The following is a 20,002-nucleotide window of genomic DNA, read 5'->3' as shown; positions in this document are numbered from 1 at the left end:
AGGAGGGATAACCACATGTCTGGCTAGGTCTGCCCCCTGCTGGCCACAGAGTCCCCGGGCATCTGGAGTCCTTGGTTTTGTTGCCTGTAAAAGGCTTCTATTAGGTTCCAGGAGAAACACAAATGAGACAAGTTTATTGGGAGCAATGGGCTTGTTGGCAACTCTGGATTAAACTCTTGCCTTCATCCCTGTAGGCTCCAGTTTTCTTCTGGGAGTCAGCCCTTCCAGTCAGGATCAAGGCACCTAGGCCTTTAATCCAGGTCTGTGGAGCTATTCCAGCCAGTGCCACTTACCACCGTTTTTTATTTCAACTGAACTGAGTAACTGCTGAGTCTCAGTGTTCCTGTCTGTAAGGTACGGTGAATAAGAACTGTGGACCATGACACTGAATTTAGAGCTCTTTAGCAAATTAGCAATCACCTTAATGTAGTTGTCATCCTTGTCATTGCATATTTCACTTAGGGGCAGGCCCTAGGCCTCTGGGCCTTTGACACTCCACCTTTGCAATGCTCAGGCCCCAGAAACAGCACAGAGGCCAATGGGGACAGAGAGCTCTAGCGAGTGAATGCCTTTGTCTTGCTAGGAGAGTCCTAATTGGTCACCCAGTGCAGCTTGGGCCGGCTCAGCCTTCATCCTTGGGGAATAGGTCCACGGAAAAAGTCCCCATGTGGGATCAAAGGGTACAGTGGCCTAGGTGGGGGCTGAACTGCCTGGCCCAGGGCCTGCAGTGCCTCCTGATGCAGGGACATCAGGAGTCAGGGCTGCAGTGTGGATGGGGTCAGAGGCCAGAAGCCCACTGGACTGGGGTTAGGGTGATAAATCGTAGGAAAGGATGTTCATGACAGAGGATGTCTCGGGCCAGCGGTAGCGGCTGGTTAGACAGAAAGGGGGAGACCAGTACCCAGCCTAAGGGAGGCGGATACGGAGGTGCACATCCTTATAGCCTTACAAGGAGAGCACAGGATGGGTAGACGACAGATAAAGTCCGCGAAGGCATAGGTTCAGGGACTGTTGCGACTCCCCGAAGATGGTCCCGCGGGTTGGGGAGCATTGGAGACCAAGAAGGCTTCGGGGTCACGAGACGCCCAGACGCCAGTGCAGCTCAGACTTGGCGCAGCCCCGGGGGCGGGGATCCAGGAGGGCCGAAGCCCCAGAGCGACAGCGTACCGGGCCAATAGGCTCCCGAATCGCTGGGCGAGGCCTCGCCCCTCCCTGCCCAGCCCAATGGCAAGAGCGTTGGAGGCGGGAGGGGCGGGGCTTGGGCTGGCGGCTGCGGCGAGCGGGCGCGGCACCCGGAAGTCGGCTGCGGCGGAGGCGGTGAGTGCGCAGCTAGCTGTTCGGGCTGTCGGACTTCTCTCTTGGCCCGGCCATCCCGGGCTTCGGGGCGCCGGGCTCCGGAAACGTACGCGGGACCGGGTTGCTCTCGGGCGGGCCGGGCAGGGCCCCACCTCTTCGCCCTGCCTCAGTTTCCCCTTTCCAAGGCGTAGAATGAAAATGAGACGGCCTGTCTTGGAACTCAGGCCAGTTCACAGAGACCAGACAGACCCTAGCCAGCGAAATCACCCTTGCGGTACTGGAAAGCGTTTCCCGTGATCACTGGCGGGACTGGTGGGAGGATCAGACCTACTGCGGGAGGCTAAGACAGGTGGGGAAGAGACATGCTTAACTATTGCAGGGTTGTAGGCTGTCCTCAGCCAGCATGAGAGAGCCCTTTCCGGAACTCGAGCCTTGCGGCCCGTTGTGGGGACGCGGGGTGACAACTGACGTAGGTCTGAATAGGCAGCAAGTGTTGGGTAATCCCTGTGACTGGATGCGGCTTCCTGGAGCGGCTTGGATAGTCAGAGACCACCCACCCCCATCCCTACCCACAGGGTGTATGGGGCTGTGGGCCACGCAGGGCTGCACTCGGGCAAGGTGTGGCCTCACTCCTGGGCTCTTTAGGAGCTTTGGGTTTGCATGTTTTCCTCTTCGACAGGGGGCACAAAGGATCTTTTGCTGAGACCCTCTTCCCTGCCCCCAGCACTTCTGTGCTTCGTGGCTTCCTGCTGGGCCACAGTTTTAGAATGAACCCTATCGGGTTAATAACCCTTAGTTATTGCGGAGTGATCAGGGCCGCAGTCTCCCAAATGAGTAGATGGCGAAGGCTTAAATAAATGAGACAATTGAAATGATTTTAGGGCTCCAGGAGGGTGCAACCCTATTAGACTTGGAGGTTCTCTGGGTTGAAATCGAGACTTCCCTGAGTGGCCTGTATCTATTAGGTTTTCAAATAAACTAGGGGGATACTGAAGAAAATGCAGGAATCTGGGCAGGACTGCAGGAATCTGGGCAGGACTTGGGAAACCCATTACGGAATTCTCCATGTAATACTTATGTTAATTTAGGAGTACTATGTTATCACCAGGAAGGCCTTCACTGCAGGAGTGAGATGCCTGCAGCTACAGTCTCCTCCTAGCTAATGGGTGTTGGAGCCAAACGTCCTTAGCTGTGACCTTATCTTGTCTTTTGAGGCATCCCAACTTCACAGGCCAATACAGGCCTCAGCGGGGACCAGTGACTCATAGAGGTTCACTTACTATGAGTCCACTGCCCATCAAAGGAGAAGGGCCAAAGCCTCGGACAATTCCCAAGTAAACATAGACCAATTGGTTAATATTGAATTCTGCTCAAAGCTGCTTCATAGTGGTCTCCATCCGAACCTTCCGCCCTTGAACAAGTCCCTGAGCCTCAGGCCTTTTCTTCTAGTGGAATGTCACTTGCTTGGCATGATCCAGGCCTGTCAAGCCACGCTGGACCTACTGAATCCTGCCTTGTCACCGTTCTGGGCTCAGAGCCGTCTTCCATGAGACAGATATGATAGCATTTATAAAGGGCAGCTGGGTGGCCCTTTAGAAAATGTCCTCACACTTGTTTACTGACCCCTGTGCATCTTTTGGGGGGCAAGTACTCATTGCTTGAACTCTGTTCATTGTAAAGAAAACTCAGGTTAAGGGGCCAGGTAATGTTCCCAAGGTTGTTCAGGGCCAAGGCTAGATCACTTCTGCTTCTACTTCTCCGGTTTCTTTCCCCAGAGCCTTTTGCATCAGGTGACCTGTTGAGTGGGGTAGAGACAGCTGGGGAGGGTGACTCTCTTGGTGGGTAGACACAACAGAGCTCTGCCCCTTCTCTAGGATCCCAATACCCCCTGTGTGTGTGGGTGGGGGACTGGATGGATTGCCTCGGACTCAAGTCCCTACAGCATGGGGCCCCACATTTTCATGTCACCTATACTTGGACTGTAGGCACCTCAGCTCAGACCCCTTTCTGCTCTAATGTGTGGTGACAGTAGCCCTTCCCTGATCAACCATCTGATCTGCCTGCCCTTGTGCTCCCTTAACGTTTTCATTTGTGTAATCATTTTGATCATATTTCATGATGAGTATAGTCACGTGCAGTGTCATAGTTCCCATGCCTGTCATCTTGTGCCAGACGGTGAGCCTTGCAGGAAGCCTGGTGTCTGCCTGGGGGGCTGCTTCTGATAATGTCCATGGGGAGAGTGGGCCTGGAAAGAAATACTGTAAGACAGGAAGGCCTGGAGGGCTTCTAGAAGCAGGGCCTCCCTTGTCATTGACACCTCCAGGTGGATGAGAACTGGGGCCCAGCCTTTGGTAACAGGTCAGTCAGTGGATGATGGCAGCCTGGCAGTCTGGCATTTGTTGGTGTGGACCTCAGTGTTTGGCAATAGGTTCCATGAAATCACAGATACCCCAGAGTAACTGAGCTGCCCTTTGAGGTTATCAAAGCTGCTACCCTCATTTTCTATTTCACACTGGACCTACTGAATGCTGTCTTCTGTTTAGATTGCAAAATTAACATTTGCACCCTTAAAAATGAAAAAGGCTGGCCTCTATCTTCCATATCTGTTCCCCAGATATAGCTGCTGACTTCTAAGGGTGCATTGTCAGGGTGTTTAGTAACATGCTAACTTTCAAGTGCTTGCTTTCATCCCCTTTGGAGGGGTGATTAGGAATGTCCTCTTTGTGTTTTTGTATACCTTGCAGGTTGTAGGGGCCACCTTGAGGCTGTGCTTATCTTTGGTGGGAAAGTTGGGTGTTCCTGCCAGGAGAACCTGAGATGCAGGGTCTGCCCTGTGCCCAGAGCTTTTCAGCATGCTTAAGATATGTCTTGTTTGTGCTGCTCCTTTGATCTGCGAAGGGACAATGACACCCTGGTGTGAGACTGAACTAATGTCTTCAAAACAGTGGGGAGATCTGAGGAGAGGGTATAACTGTAGAAATTTGCCATGGTAAAACGCCATGTAATCGCTAAAATGAGAAAGCATAGCTTGCTGAGCTCTCACCGCTGAGATGGGAGGAGTAGTGTGTTGTGGATTGGCTGCTCAGAGGATTTCCACGCGTCAGGGCTTTCTCAGCCAAAGCCCTGGGAGCAGCAACATTGTGTTCCCTTGTGTGTTTACCTCCTCTGCTGGCAGTTGGTGCGAGCCCACATCATGTCAAATCACACGTCTGTGTCTGTCCTGACCTGAAAAAAAGAGCAGCTCTACCCCCAGGGGATGCCACAGCTGACTACCACGGGTAGGGTGGGTGCTTGGCTGCTCAGCCCTGGTGTATTGTTCTTAGGAAGCCTAAGGAACTCTGTCTTCTGTTCTGCCTCTAGACAGGCTGGCTAGTCTTAAAAACATTTCTTCCATGTGTGCCACTTGGTATAATTAGGTGGGTCAGCAGACCGTAGGGCTCACCTAACCTCTGTCTAGAGCTTTCAAATGTGTAGCCCTGGTAGACCATCTTGGTGAGAGGTAGGAGTCCCACTTTTCCATGTATCTAAGGGTCCAGTGTCTTGTAAACATACCTCTTTGCCAGCATGGTGGTATGTACCTGTAGTCCCAGCACTTGGGAGGCTGTAACAGCAGGATCACCGGGAGTTTGAGACCAGCCTGGGCTGCATAGTGAGTTCAAGGTCAGACTGAACTATGTAGCAAAGACTTGTCTCAGAAAACCCCAAGAAAACAAAACAAAACAACAACAATAACAACAAACCCTTGTGTGTGTTCCTGCATCTGTCTTATCACTACATTCTGCGCTTCTCCTTTCTGTCTGCCTGCCCTGTCTGCCCTGTCTGCCTTTTCATTAAACAAAGGGAAATGTTTCCACATCACCTTGAGGCCCTCAGGGTCACCCAGTATGCACTGCTGTCTGCTCAGGTGGCCAGTGTTGTTAGCCATGCTATCCTTTGCCCTATCCTGAGGTGCTGAGCACCTTGACTGATCTGTTTTTGTTCAGTCTCCCGTGCTCAGGCAACTTTCTGCAGGAGCTCCCTGCCTTCCTATCCTTCACCCTCAACCTCGACCTGTGCCACTGAGGGAAGAGGGTAAGCTGTGCACACTTTCTTTTGATTGCAGCATTTGTAAGTCAGCATTCACACTTTTCCCCGCCATGAAACATGTCTTTTGAGAATGCAGGTTTTCAGTGTCTCGTTAATGGATTGCACAAAGGGAGCTCAGCCATGTAGCCACTGCCCATAGTGGGCATGGAAACCATTGCCAGCACCCAGATGTCTTATTTACATGCTCTGGTTCCTGAGACCAGGTGGCGCTGCCTTGCTGACAGCATGGACAGGTCTTGTTTGTTTCTGGTCTCTGTACAAAACACCAAGTAGTACACTGTCCCCAGTGGGACTTCCTAGTACCTTGGCAATGTGGGCTTGTTGCTGTGTGTCATTGCATGTTGCTGTAGGGCAGGGACCCACCATGGAAGGACACAAGTTGACTTGGAGTTCCAGGCCATGGATTTCCTTACTGTTTCACTTCATGGACTTGGACACTGGCATAATGCCTGGTATGGCTAGCAGGGGTAGAGGATGGCATGAAGTTCCACTGTATTGTTGTTGTTGCAGACTAACTTTATATATCTCATAGTTACTTAACTCATAGTTTTGGAGATTGAAAGCCCAAACAGCATGATGCAGGCTCTGGCAGGGGTCCCCCTTGGCAGGGTCACCTTGTGACAGATGGCAATGCTGGGACAATGTGTGGGAGGAAGGAATCACATAGCCAAACAGGAAACCAGAGATTGGATTTGCCCTTATAACAACTTGTTCTTTCAAGAGCTCAGGTGTCCCATGAACGTTACCTTAGTCCTGTCCAAGATCATTGTACTTAATGACCTAAGGAACTCACTAGACCCCATCTCTTAAAGGTTTCACTGCCTCTCAGCAGTACCGTACTTGGCACCAAGCCCCCAGCATATGAATCCTGAGTTTGCAGGCATATTCAAACCATATTCAAACTTTAGCATCTGTGACTACCCAAGATAGATGCTTTCCAGAGTGTGCACTGGGGCTAAGGTAACTACTGTGGCATCTGAGGCCTGATGATATATGCAGAGTCCCAAGGGACAGGGAATCCAGGGTGTGACCAAGGTAGAGAACACTGGGGAAGATTGACTGTGAATTTGGGAAGCAAAGATGACCAGTTCTGCATCATCCACACAGAGAGGGCTAAGGCAAGACAAGACCTAAACCTACACACAGCTGTACAGCAAGGAAGGCCTTTGTGATAAGGACAGCCTTCAGCAAGGTGATATACAAATGGTGTAAAGATGGGAAACTTTGCAATAAGAGGTGACTATTTCGCTAGGCAACTACACATGCAAAGCTGGAAGGCAGGGTATGGGCAGGAGAAAGCGGCTGCAGGTCAGGGACAAGCGTGTGCCTGTTCACATCCTACCAACCATGCTACAGGTTCGTGAGACAAAGGCCTAAGAATTAGTACTCAAATTTGTGTTCCATGGGCTAGGACAGACAGGTCACTAGGAGTCATGAGATAATTAGCCACCAAGGGATGGCAACAAAACCGTGGTGAGAACATTTCCTGCTACCATATGCTTGGTGTCAGCTTCTGGCACTGAATGTTTGGGGGAACTTGGCCAGGTCTGCTTACAGGATACAACTCCTGTGGATACGTGTAGATGCACGCACATTTGCAAAGAAAGCTGGCTAGCGCACAGAACCCTCCGGATAGGCTTGTACCTGAGTATCTCATTGGAGATGTGCCCAGCAAGGGCGTGTTCTTTTTTTTATTTTTTATTTTTTAAGGGCATGTTCTTGTGTGTCTAGACAAAGAGAGCAAAGATCCCAGACCCTGCTGGCTCTGGGAGCTGCTGACTGTGGCAGTGAGTGTAAGGGAATAGGATGAGGACAGACTCTTGGTATCAATGTGAAGAAGTTGGTGCTAGTCAGTATACAGGTAGGTGGGTGGCATGGTCTGTGTGTGATGCCTGTTGGCTTCAAAGAGGCAGTGGAGTTTGGAGCACATAGGACACTGTGATGCCTCTGTGATGCCTGTAGCACTGAGGCTTGTTCTGTTTCCCCCCAGAAACTGGCATTGTTTCACCTGGCAGTGACAGCAAAGCCCAGTTGACATGGCCCTTGGACACCTCTTGCCTCTTCCCCCAGTGGGCCTCTGTCACATTGGTGGCCTGTGCCCCCATCCTTCTGGGTGCTGAGTCTCATCTCCCCCTGGCTCTCGCCAGTGACAGCCACCATCACTATGTACTCTAGGCATCTACCAAGTCTTTGGCCAGGGCTGTCTGTGTGTCTATGTGTCTGTTTCTTTATCACTTTATCATGCTTCCTTTAGATGATGCATGGAGTGAGGTTTAGGGTTTACCCCCGCCCCCACAAGTCTCATCCTTCCTAGAGAAGGGCTTTGGCCTCTTACCACTTGGATCTTAGGAATGAAAAGCTGGTTCCTCTGAGAATTTAGGAGAGAAGGAAGAAGCCCCAGGCTGGAGAAGTGTTCCCAAGGAGGTTAGATTTTAGAGGTAGAAGGTGGGCAGAGGACAGTGGAGGCCAGGAGAATTCTCGAAAGCGTTATCAGCAGATGGGCTGGGAGTGCCTGGAAAGCTTCTGCCCTTCCTAGCCAGCACTGTGTACTAAGAATAATTTGAGCGAAATCCAGGATGCTGTCTTCCTGTTTTGCAGAATTACTGGGCTGTTAGGCCTGAGGAGCTTGAGCTGTGACTCTGGGAAGACTTCCACTGGGGTTCTTAGAGGACAGGAAGCTCTTGGTTATGGTGTGAAGAGGTCTCTTTATGTTCACATTTTGCAGATCCTTCTGGCTGGAATCCAGATGTACCAAGGGACTTCAGGTGTGTGCAGAAAGTCCTGGAGGGTTTCTTCCCTGGGAGAGCCCTCTCTCATTTCCCTGCAAGAGCCTAGCAACATTCAAGGTTCAGTGTGGGTGACCATACCCTTCACTTCCTTGACAAGGTCGGTGGAGGCAGTGCCAGGTACCAAGTGGGATTATTCCTGGGCTTCCTTGAACATAGGCCACACATGTCCTCTGGGCATTTGTCCTAATGGGAGCTGGGCCCTGCAGGGTGGCAGGGTGACTGGCCCAGTTCCGGTGCCTAGAACCAGCCATGGCACCTGGACCCCTTTCAATGCATTGATGAGTCAGAGACAGGACAGCTCTAGGGCCAAGGGCAGACTATAGAGAACCAGGGTCCCCTATTTGGATAAGGTGTTGACTATCACAGGACTCTGAACACCTCCTTTGTGATTGTGTCTATGTAAGAAGAGTTTGACTTCCTTCAGACATAGACAGAGCCACACCACACATCTGACATGTATCCGTTGTATGTCTGTTAGGTCCCTGAGACAGGCAGGACAGGCAGCCCTGCGTGGGCCAGGGCACCAGTCAGCTGTGGTCTCTTAGAGGGTACACTAGGGCTCTGGTGAAGGAAGAGTTCCTGGTGAAGGAAGAGAGAATGGGTTTTTAAAAAAGTAATGTGTGTATTATAAATTCTGGAGAAACTTTGACCTATTTGACTTGGAAATGTACTATGACTTTGCTTATAAAAATTACTAGTAATCTCTTGCATAAGACTTCTCGTTTTTTTGTAAGTACACTAAAAACAAAGAATAATTGTAAATAAAGTAGAAGAAGAAAAGGATGTAGCTTATAATACCCAATAGTATAAAAACTTTCTGCTCAGTTTCTGTAGTGGGTTCTGGTTGGCCCTACCCCTCAGAGAGCCATGTATCAGGTGGCCTTCCAGACACCTGGACAGGTCAGCCATGCAGGATGAGTGTGATTTGGTTCAGGTCTGGCTCAATCAGGCAGCTCATGATCAGAAGCAACTTCCAACAATGGAGCCTCTGGCTCTTAGGGGGATTTCAAAGATGATGTCTTACTGGGGCAGAGAAGCGGGTGTAATTGAACACAGGGGGCCGGGCTAGGGGAGCAGCCTGTGTGGAGTGGAGCTTGCTAACAAACCCTGAGGTCCAACCCCTCATGGGAAGGGTAGTGAATCCAGCAGTTCACAAGATGGAGAGGAAAGCAGAAGGGATTAGGGTAGCATCACAAGGCACTGTGGCCTTAGCTCAGTGTGCTCACCTCTCTGAGCCACCATTCCCTTACTTACAGCCTGGCCATAGTAACTATTATTAGTATTATTATTGGGGTTTTTTGTGACAGGGTTTCTCTATGTAGTTCAGGCTGGCCTTGAATTCACTATGTAACCCAGGCTGGCCTTGAACTCAGCAGTCCTCCTGCTTCAGCCTCCTGAGTGCTGGGATTACAGGCGTGTGCCACCTCGTCCTGGCTAGTGACAGTGTTATTGAGAGACTCTAAGACTACCTTTAGCTTGAGTGCTTCCTTAGGAGGACTCACAGAACTCAAAAAGACCTTTATATTAATGTATTAGTACATGTTTGCAATATATAATGATAACATTTATTGTGGAGGCCATTATATTCATGCTGCAGTTTATTACAGTGAATGAATATAGATTAAAATCAGCAGTAGGCTGGGCCTGATGGTGCGTAACTGTAATCCCAGGTGGTCTGGAGGCTGAGGCAGGAAGATTTCAAGTTCGAGGCCAGTCTAAACAACTTATCAAGAGCCTGTCTGTCTCAAAATAAAATTTTGAAAAGGCTGGGGATATAGCTCAGTGGTAGAGTACTTAACCTATCATATGTGAGGCCTGTGGTTTAGACCCCATATCAAAAAAAAAAAAAAAAAAAGTCAACAATGGAAAGATACAGAGAGCAGAGTCCAGGAGAAAAGAGGCACAAGTTTTTAGTTATCCTTTCCCAGTGGAGTTGCCAGTAACTACTGTATTTAATTTGCTCAGAAGTGCTGTGTGACATGTGCTGACTATTGCCGATAGAGAATCTCACCCTAGCCCAAGTGTCCAGGTTTTTATGGGGCCCAGTCATATAGGTCTGGCAGACCACTGGCATGTATGGTTGCCCTTAGTCTTCTGGCCTCCAGAGATGGAAATGATACAGTGTGGTCCAAGGGGCCCACTGTAAGTCATATTGTTAGCATAAGACTACCTGGCATCATCCAAAGCCCCAGACGAATGTGGACGCTCTTGCTAGGGACATCCCAGAGGCTTAGGGATTACCTCTCAGATGCTACACAAGGCCAGAGCTTTCTTTTGACTATTTGGGGTGCTTAGGTTTGCTGAGCCATACCTGCACTGTACACAACTACCCTGACCAGGCAGAGGTATACAATAGGTTTGTGGAGACCACACCAGAAGATGCAGGACTTTCTCTGTCTGCCATTGCCAGGCAGGCTAAGGACACAACGGGAACCCCTGGCCGGTGACTGGTGGATAGGTATGAGATACGAGTGCACATCCATGTACTTGTAACCACAATATCTACCTGGCCTGATTTGCATTACTGGCCTGGGGACCCTTGACATGGTCTCAGTCCTTTCTGGGCACTTTCATAAAGAATATACTTCCAGGGCTGCAGGCAGGACTTTATGCTAGTTCTTGTTCATTTCCAGGAATGTTCAGGTAGATTTTAATACAGGCTGTCATGCCAGGTTGTGTGATGGATGGCTATAGTCCCAACTCCTCAGGAGGCTGAGGCAGGAGGATGACAAGTTGGAAATCAGCCAGGATAACTTAGTGAGACCCTGTCTTGAAATAAAATTTTAAAAAGCCCAAAGCTGTAGCTTAGTGGTAGGACATTTGTCCTGCGTGTGGGAGGCCCTGTGTTTAATCCCCAGCACCTCAAACAAACAACAAAAAACTCAACAACTTCACAACCAAAAGCTATTACTTGGGAAAGCTCACAGGAAATCAGCTTTTTATGTGACATCTTGATTGTGACAAAGATTGCCTGATTATCACGTGCAGCAAAGTGGAGTCCCTGTGAGTTGGGAAATACGGTGTTACAAGGAAGCCACAACAAGAAGACTCCAGGATGCAAAGCTAGGCTATGCCTGAGCCGGCTGCTCTGCCAATGGGTCCAGCCCCCTGGTTTTCTTTACAGAGCAGCCAGGCTGCAGTAAGACTCCTTTGGAGCTCACAGTGAGTATGAAGTGGCATGCTTCCTCTCGCAGTGATTCAGTCTTGCACTCCTGGCTCAGGAGGATCTCCACTGTGCTGTGCCATGCTGCTCCTGCGTCTTGGCGTGGGGTCAAGATGTTTGGGCATATGGCAGGCTCTGCTCTCAGCTCCATCACTGGCTCCCCACAACTGCTGCCTACATGGCTTCAGTCTGAGCCTTCCGTCTGAGCTCTTTCATCCCTATGGGCTTGGCCAAGGCCAGATTCTCCCCTGTGTTGTGGCAGTTATTATTTTTTTTTTTTTTTGGTTTTTGGTTTTTTTCTCCGGGAACCGAACTCACGACCTTGCGCTTGCCAGGCAGGCGCTTTTTGCCGCTGAGCTAAATCCCCAGCCCCTTGTGGCAGTTATTCTTGAGACCGTACCACCGGTAAGACCACCATGACCAGGAGGAAGGTTGCTGCTCTGTCCTCTTGCTTGTGCCCTGGGGAGGGAGGGCAGAGGTGGCAAGGTATGTCAGCTCCCGAGTAATTCTGTGACATGGTTGGTCAGAGCAGTGCATGGATCTGCTGGGTGGAACAGAGGGGCAGATCCAGCGCTGGGGATCTTCTGACCTACCTGGGAGTTACTGTGGGGTTCGCAAGGCCCAGTTGACCCCAGCATATGTATGTGCCCATGCTGACTAGCAGTTCATCACCCTACCTCAAGTCTAACTGGCAGGTATTGGTCCACACGCCTTGCCATGCTGGCCATGTGACCTTGCATACATTGCCTTGAGCTCTCAATGGGCTGGATCATCCCTGTGAACCTCAAGGCAGAGGGACAAAACGCCTCAGCCATCCCCTCCTTGCCCTGTGGAGCACTGTCTGGCCACTAGGTGCCACTGTGGTGGCACCTGGGCCCTCCCCCTCCCCTTTAGCCTGGGTTCTTCTGCTATCCTGGGTGATGTGAGGCCAGGCGGAGATTGGAGGGAGCCCTTTATATATGGAGAAAACAGTATGTGACCCTCTGACTGCTGCTGGCAAACCTGGCCATGTGTGCAGATTGCTTTCATGGCCTCCTCAGTCCACTGGGCCAGGAAGCCCCGTCATAGGACTCAGGTGAGGCAAAGCTCCTCACGGTTGCCCACATACTGCCAGGCCAGGGTACCGGAGGCCTATGGGCAAGGCTCCTGGCTGGGCTCCTGGCTCTCCTGCTTGCCTCTTCCTCTTCTTGCCTCTTCCTCCACTTGCTCTTATCATCTGGCTCTGGCCTCCTGGGTCTCAGAGGTGATCCCAGAATCCTATATGGCCCTGACCACACTGTGGCCTTCTCAGGCTGCTGAGGATGTCCCATGTGTTGAGCCTAGGAGTAGGGCAGGGCATAGTGGAAGTATCACTGGAGAAACTAGGTTCGTTTGTCCTCTAGATGCCACTCTCTCCTACACAGCTCAGGCATCCTTTCAGGCATGTGTGGTACATGTGGATGCCCCTATGGATGAGCCCCAGCTTCACTGGTAGCATTGTGGGCTCCACTGACTATGGAAGCGATGGGAAATGGCCTTGAGTGATGAGTAGCAGGCATACACAATGAGTGGGGTGCTCTGAGGTTTTCCCTGTAGAGTGGTTTAGGCTGTGGGGTGACTAAGAGCCAAGGGCTATACCTACACTTGCTCTCAGAATTGGGCAGGTCAGTAGAAGTGAGATGACCCAGGGAACAGGGTGTCAGGGAGGAGTTCACCAGGCCCTAGAGAGAGCACTAGAGCTCTGTAGGGATACTGGGTGGGAGACACACACAGCCCACTGGGACCTACCAGGAGTTTGCAGAGGGAATATATAGGGACCTAGATGAAGGAGTGGACTGCAGTAGGGGAAGGAAAGAGGGGAAGGAAGGGAGGTGGCCTGTTGACCAGAGCTGGGTGGAAGGGCTGGTGAGCAGTGGGCCTGGCTTGAGTGGGAGGTGAGGGACTGGAGAGAAAGGCAGTTCCTGATGGTACCCTCCCCAGGGGCTGGCTTTCCTCTGGTCCTTCCCTCCCAATGACCACGTTTTCATCAAGACTGCAGCCCTGGGCTCTGCACCCACACCTCCAATGCCAGGCTGCCTGGAGATCCATCGGTGGCCTTCCTCTGGACCATGGAGCCCTCCCCACCACTGCTGCCTGAGGGGTAATCTGCTACTCAGCTAGGCTGGCAGGGTTCTGCAATTCAACTATAGGACCAGAGCTGCCCCTGTCAGTATCTCTGGCAGCAGCCAGGCACACAGCCCAGGGAGGTTGAAGTGGGCCAAAGCTGAGAGTACAGGCCTCCTCTGACGTCCAGAACAGCATGTTCCCAGTGGGCAGCCCTTAGATGAGCCCTCGGTCATTGTAGGCCCTAGGGAGCCCCTGGGCTCTGGGCCAGTGGGATTCCAGCAGGGACTGGCCGAAAGGGCTTCTCCAAGTGATCACAGGTTGGCAGGTTCTCATGTCTGGGGAAGACCAACTCTCCCATGGTGAGACCACTTAGGACTTCTGGGAATGTGGGTGCCAGGATTCCCCATCTGCAGCACCTGGCAAGTGGGACTCCTGGGGCCCACACAAGGCCTAGCATGCTTCTCATCTCCCTGCACTGTCTTCTGGATGATTCTGTTGATCCTTCTCATCAACTATGTACAATCTGGTCCTTTTGTGGGTGGGAGCAGGTCTAGGATGAACCCAGGGCCTGTGCCTGTTAGGCAAATGATCTATCACTGAGCTATGTCTCCAGCCCTCTTTAAAATTTTTAAGACAGGATTTCACTCAGTTGCCCAGGCATGCTGGGCCTGGGTTCTAATCTGCTAACCCAGATTTGAACCTAGCACCTGGCTTCCAATCTGCTTTTCACTTCATTGCTGTTTGATGCCCCCCCCCCCCCACACACAAATTCACTCCTCACCTTTAGTTTATGGTTCCTATAACTCCCATTTCTTGAACTTTCTAAAAGTTCCTTTTCGCACTTTGTAAACTTTCCACTTTACTATCACTGCCTTCATTCTACAGATATTTTCCATCTGCTTCAGCTGGGTGGTTTTTTTTGGGGGGGTGGTCTCTGATACATGTGTAGGTCTCTTTCTGCTGATCCTTACTCCTGGCACTTATACCCAAAGGTACTAACTATTTGAGGTACCCCCCACCCCGCAGCTCTTGCTTTATATTGACAGAGAGGGTTGGCCCAATCACTTTCCCACCAGTGCTGGAGCCATAAGTTACCAATGGGATGATGGTAGTACCTACTGGGGCGCCCAAAAAGGGGCATCCAGCCCACTTCTGACCTCTCCCACACAGAACCTTTCTCAGCTGGGCATCCCTTTGACTCAGCAGCCTACAAAAGGCAATGGATACCTGAGAGTGCATGTTTGTTTTCAAGGGCTGCACATTCCCTAGCAACCTGTGGTTCTGTAGATGGTCACATCACCATGATAGTCTCATTTGGACTGTCACCAGCTTTTTCCTAGGGCAAAGGATTGGTTCCCAGTGGCCATCCACCCTGCAGGGATCCAGCATACAGTAGATACCAGGGAAGAAGGATATGTGGGTAGGTAGAGGAGGACTGGAGTGCCTTGGCAGCGTGTGTGTGTGTGTGTGTGTGTGTGTGTGTGTGTGTGTGTGTGTGCGAGAGAGAGAGAGAGAGAGAGAGAGAGAGAGAGAAGAGACAGACAAACTCAGGGCCAGTTGGGCGTGGGTCCTTTGCTGATCTCAGTGGGGTCTGTGGGAGTTGGTGGGGCCACAGTAACAGAAAAGCATTCATAGATGGTGGGATGAATCCTTTGTGTCTTTGCCTCTGAACCAGACCAGTGAGTGGGGGAATATGATGGTGGTGTCCATGGAAAGGTCCCATGAGGTTGGCAGGTTCCCTGTGGGTGGTGCAGTGGAAATACCTTTGTTCTGTGAGTGCTGAGATCCAGAATCTACAAAGGTTTTATATCAGAGGCCCAAGAATCAGGGGCCACCGATGTCAGAGGAGAGCTCTCACTATTCCCAGGGCCTTTCTCAACTGGGCATTCAGAGGCTTTCAGAGGCTTCTAGCTTGGAACAGTGAACTGGATCCTTTCTCAGCCTATACCCTTTGCTTTTATACCATAGACAGGCATGGTGGTCCTTCCCCGGAAGATGGCCTGTGTGGCTGCTTGTCCATGACTTGTTGAGATGTGGAGTAAATATGGGCTAGGTCTGGACATCTCACCCTGGCCTTCTGCCTCAGCAAGATACATAGAGGGCTTGAAACACAGAGATACACTTTATAGATGTGTTGTCTTCTGGGAGGAGCACAAGCTGTAGTGGGCACGATGGGCTAAACATCTGGGGCCAGGGCCATTACCAAGACACTTCCCAATCCCTAGGGTGCCCCAAGACAGGGCATGGCCCACCTTGAGCCCTAGAGAACCATGAGACAGGTCACAGCCCACTCAGACCTCTAGGGCATCTTCTTGTGCACTTGGAGCTCAGTAACCTCCACTAGACCTGCATATGCTCACAAATGCAGTCACACGTGCATACAGACGAGATCAGGCACGTTCAGGGTGCAGTGGCCATAGACTGTGCATACAGATAGCAGCACACAGACATAAATGCACACACAGATACTTTCTCACATACAAGTACATGTGTGTGTATGCACACCAACATATTCAGGCACTTAGCTCTGCACACTCATATCTGTGCACATACGCTGAACACCTGTACTCCACACATGCCTGTTCATTAGACTTTTCTCAGAGGAATCTGTTCACCCCACTTTAGTATTGGAGTAGCTTCTTGGTTGTCCCTTGTTCTTGCTACAGACAATGACTCTGCCCTGGATCTGCATTATGCACGTTTCAAGGACCTTCAAGTCATTTTCAGGGTTGGTGGTACTGAACTCTAATCTCAGTTTTTTAATCCGTTGTGGGATAATGCCTGCTGGGGTCCCAAGGGCCCAGGGTCCATATGGCAAAGGGATGCGTTGTCACCCAGGTTTGAGGGCACATCCCTAATACGTGTCCCTGCCTGCTGGTGTGAGTGAATAAAGCCTCCCAGGTGAGTGGGGCGTAAGGCCCTGTGGGGGGGTACCAGAACCAAGATGAAGTCTTATGGGGGAAACTTGGCACTGTTGGAGAGGAGAGCTTGTCACCCGCTGGTTCCAGCTGCATGTGTGGTTCCTATTCTTGCGGCAGGTGCTACCGCCTCTGGCACCCACTCACAATTCCCCCTGCCACCAGCATCATAGGTCCAGGGTCAGTGGGTGTTGTGGTGGCAGAGGTACAGACTGCTCAGTACTGATGAACGCCCAGGTGAAGGGAGAGGTTTGTACGGTGCCGACAACCATGTGATTTTTGCCCATCCAGCCCTGCTCACTGGTGGTTCTGTTCTGGGCTGTTGCAGGTTCCGTGAGGCCTTTCTGTCACCTGCTGACTGCCGTTTATTCAACTTATTCTTTTCCTTTTCCCTCAGACTTTGTGACCCTGTGTGAGCAAAGCTACCCCTTGCCACTCATGTGCATCATCTTCTTTAAGTTTGATCCTCGACCTGCTTCCAAAAATGCATACAGGTAACCCCCTTGCCCTGCATCTGCCATGCTCCGCTGGGTCTGGGGTACGAGCTTGTTCTAATTCCACATGGGCACCATGTACAAGAGAGGCGAGGGAAGGCCCCAGGGCGTGTGGGCCAGGCCCTGGATGGCCGAGTCCCAGTGGCAGGATCTCACTAAATTGCCTAAGACGAGTTCAAACTTTCAATCTTCCTGCCCCAGCCTCCTAGAGTGCTGAGATTATAGGTGTGTACCACCACACCTGGCTAAGTTTTCTTCACTTAAAGATGTGTTCCAGAAATGATTCAGACTGTTTCAGCTAAGTTCTCCCATTGAGTCACTGCAGAATTGCATAGACCCTGTGGAACTTAATGTCATGGCTAAATTCACTCAACAGCAACTGCGTGGGTGCCCAGTGTTTTTTTCTTTCCGACAGAGGAGAGACCAGAGAGGCAGGCCAGGCTCGAGGAGGTGATCCTGAACAGCCCCTAGCAAAGTGAGTAAGGCAAGTCAGGGTCCAGCCTCCAGACAGAATCCTGCAGGGCAAGTGTGTAGTAAAGAACTACTAACTATCACAGGGCACTGGCGTTGTGAGGGATTGGCTAGAGAGAGGTGAACATAACTCTAAGAATACAGGAATAGCAGATATAGGGAGCAACCACTGCCTCCATGGCTGAGATGGGGTGCCCAGGATAGTACCTTCTCTTTTACCTTCGGGCTGAGATCCAGACCTTGCCAGAGAAGGTATGGCTGTGACCCACTAGATGCCAGGAAGTCCCTGAGTTGCCGTGCTGGCAGAAGTTGCTGGAAATCTATCTTCTGGGTCCTGGCACCTATTACTGGGTGAATGCTAGATGAGGGTGCTGGACACTGAATGCTGCTTACTACTGGCACCATAGGGGCCAGGACCTGGGGAGGCCACACATGTTGCAGGAGCCTCCTGAAGAAGAGGCGGGGGGAAAGCTGCCCTTCATCCTCTAATGTCTCTCTAGCATCTTCCAAGCAAGGGAATGGATCCTTGAATCTGTCATGAGCACTATTTGTTATTCCCAGATACAGCCACAGCCCCACTTGATATTTGGTTCCTTGTGGACCGCCTTTATGTAATGTAAAAATGGTAAGAAGGAGGGAGAAGGAAATGGTGAGTATACATACCCCGTGCAAAAGGCAGTAAGGAGAACTGTGAAAGCTGAGAAAACTGTGGCATGGCATGCTCCTATAATCCTGTGTGCTTGGGAGGGTGAGACAGCAGAACCATGAGCTCAAGGCCAGCCTAGGCAATTTAGCAAGAACCCATCTCAGAAAAAAAAAGGGGGTGAGGGGAGGAGGAAGAGGGCTCCTCTTGGACCTGGGCACAAGTACCTAGTGGCCACACACATGGGACAAGCTGTACCCACCTGGTCACCATTAGGGGAGGCTCTGCTTCCAACCTGTGCTGGCCAACAGGATCGGACTCCAGGCTTCCTGCTTTGCTACCTGGGCCTCACTGTACCTCAAGTCAGCCTGGGACCCTGGGGATTGTCCTTCATTTACTGTTTTCCCCCTGCCACTTCCTTAGCAAAAATAAGATAATTGGAAAACAGGCCGAAATAACCTGAGTTGAAAATACTGATTAGAAAGCCAGGCTTTAGTGAGCTCAAGGCCAGCCTGAACTGCATAGTGAGACCCCGTCTCAAAAAGACAAGAAAAGAAAGCCAGGCTTTGTTTCCAGCACCTTCATTATGATTATCACAGCTGGGTCTTGGCTGCCATATTTTTTTGGGAGAGGGTACCGGGGAATCAGACTCAGACCTCACACTTGCCAGGCAGGCACTGCGCCACTGAACTAAATCCCCAGCCCCTAACAGCTGGCTCTTGGCGAGGTGTGGGAATAGTCCCTTTGAGTTTGTTCCTGTAAAGTCACACCAGCAAGAGACAGACTCTTGATGGGAGTCATCCGTAGTCATAACATGCTATGGGCTACCTTGTGTCCCCCTCATATTCCTGTGTTGAATCCTCACTTGTCAGAATGTGACTGTGTTTGGAAATAAACTTTTAACAAAGCGATGAAGGAGGGGGAGAGAGGAGACTGAGAATGATCAATATATCTCTATATATTTATATCTTCAAAATGAATGTAATTATTATGTATCATAAATGTGTATACCAGTAAGATTAATTTTAAAATGGGGATACATTCTGGAAAAAAAAGTAATGAAGGCAAAATGAGGCCATATTGGCAGGTCTGATTCAATGTGATGGGTGCCCTTATAAAAAGAGATTAGGACACAGACATACTATGGGAGGCCAGTGTGAATACAGAGATAGTAGACTCGTTTATGTGCTGAGAGGAGATCTCAGAGGAAACCAACTGTTGACACCTTTATCATGGATGTCCAGCCTCCAGAACTGCAAGATAATAAATTGCTATTGTTGAAGCCATCCGGCTTGTAGTGCTGTTATGTGGTACCTCTGGGAAACTAAGTCCTGATAGGCTGAGCAGCTTGGTGTGGCCTCTTCCAGCAGGCTGCCCCAGGGGTTTTTTCTTATGGTCAGATCCTCACCTCTCCAGGAGGAAGCTTAACCCCCAGCTTCCAGGATGCTGGTCCCTGCTGCTGGCCACTCAGGTGGAGAGGAGGAGGGTGGGCACAGACCTATTTTACTTCCTCTCTTGGAATGTGTGCATCACTGCTAGGCCTATCCTTGTGGATCTTGGTGGCCTCAGCATTTCCCACGCACCTTTTAGTTTATAGGCCAAAAACTAAATAAGCTGCTCCTAGGTGACTGAGTGAATATGCATTAGGCTTTCTCAACCTTGACAGAGGGGTTCAGAGGGCTTCCAGTGGCTCCTTCCCTTCCAGCTCTGGAGGTGTCCAGCAGCAGTGGCAGGCCACAAGCCGGTAGGATAGGTCTTTCTGTGGAATCCCTAACTTGGGTCTCAATTACAACCTTGAGATTTGTGCAGTGGGCCAGCTTTGCCTACAGACTGACCTGTGGATTAACAGACAAGTGGGTACTGGTCTGAGTTTGGGCCATAAACCAAAATGGCATAGTCCCAAGTGCTGAAATCCCAAAAGATCAAAATAAAAATCCCTAAAGTCTAAGATTGCCAAAAATCACAATCCTGAAAATGCAATGAAGGGGAAAATTATTTATTTATTTATTTATTTTTATTTATATTTATTTTTATTTATTTTTTGTCTTTTTGAGACA

At 50.5% G+C, this 20,002-nt stretch overlaps 1 protein-coding gene across 6 annotated transcripts in view; it reads left to right on the top strand.

The window, feature by feature from the left end:
* Window positions 1-1,268: 1,268 nt before the first annotated feature.
* The window catches only part of Tango2 (transport and golgi organization 2 homolog), a 37,560-nt gene continuing 18,826 nt past the window's right edge, over window positions 1,269-20,002 (top strand). Inside the window, exons 1-4 of one of the 6 annotated variants that reach the window (XM_013517770.1) lie at window positions 1,301-1,317; window positions 8,108-8,147; window positions 16,735-16,831; window positions 17,247-17,306. In XM_013517770.1, the coding sequence (XP_013373224.1) occupies window positions 8,129-8,147; window positions 16,735-16,831; window positions 17,247-17,306 (176 nt within the window). In that variant the 5' untranslated portion in view covers window positions 1,301-1,317; window positions 8,108-8,128. The other 5 variants (XM_013517773.1, XM_005391746.2, XM_013517771.1 and 2 more) reach the window with 5 other exon arrangements.

Source organism: Chinchilla lanigera, unplaced genomic scaffold, assembly GCF_000276665.1.
Source record: "Chinchilla lanigera isolate Chin_1 unplaced genomic scaffold, ChiLan1.0 scaffold00041, whole genome shotgun sequence".
Classification (NCBI taxonomy): domain Eukaryota; kingdom Metazoa; phylum Chordata; class Mammalia; order Rodentia; family Chinchillidae; genus Chinchilla; species Chinchilla lanigera.
Note: the sequence above shows the minus strand (reverse complement) of the source record. Positions and strands in the feature narration are given on the sequence as shown.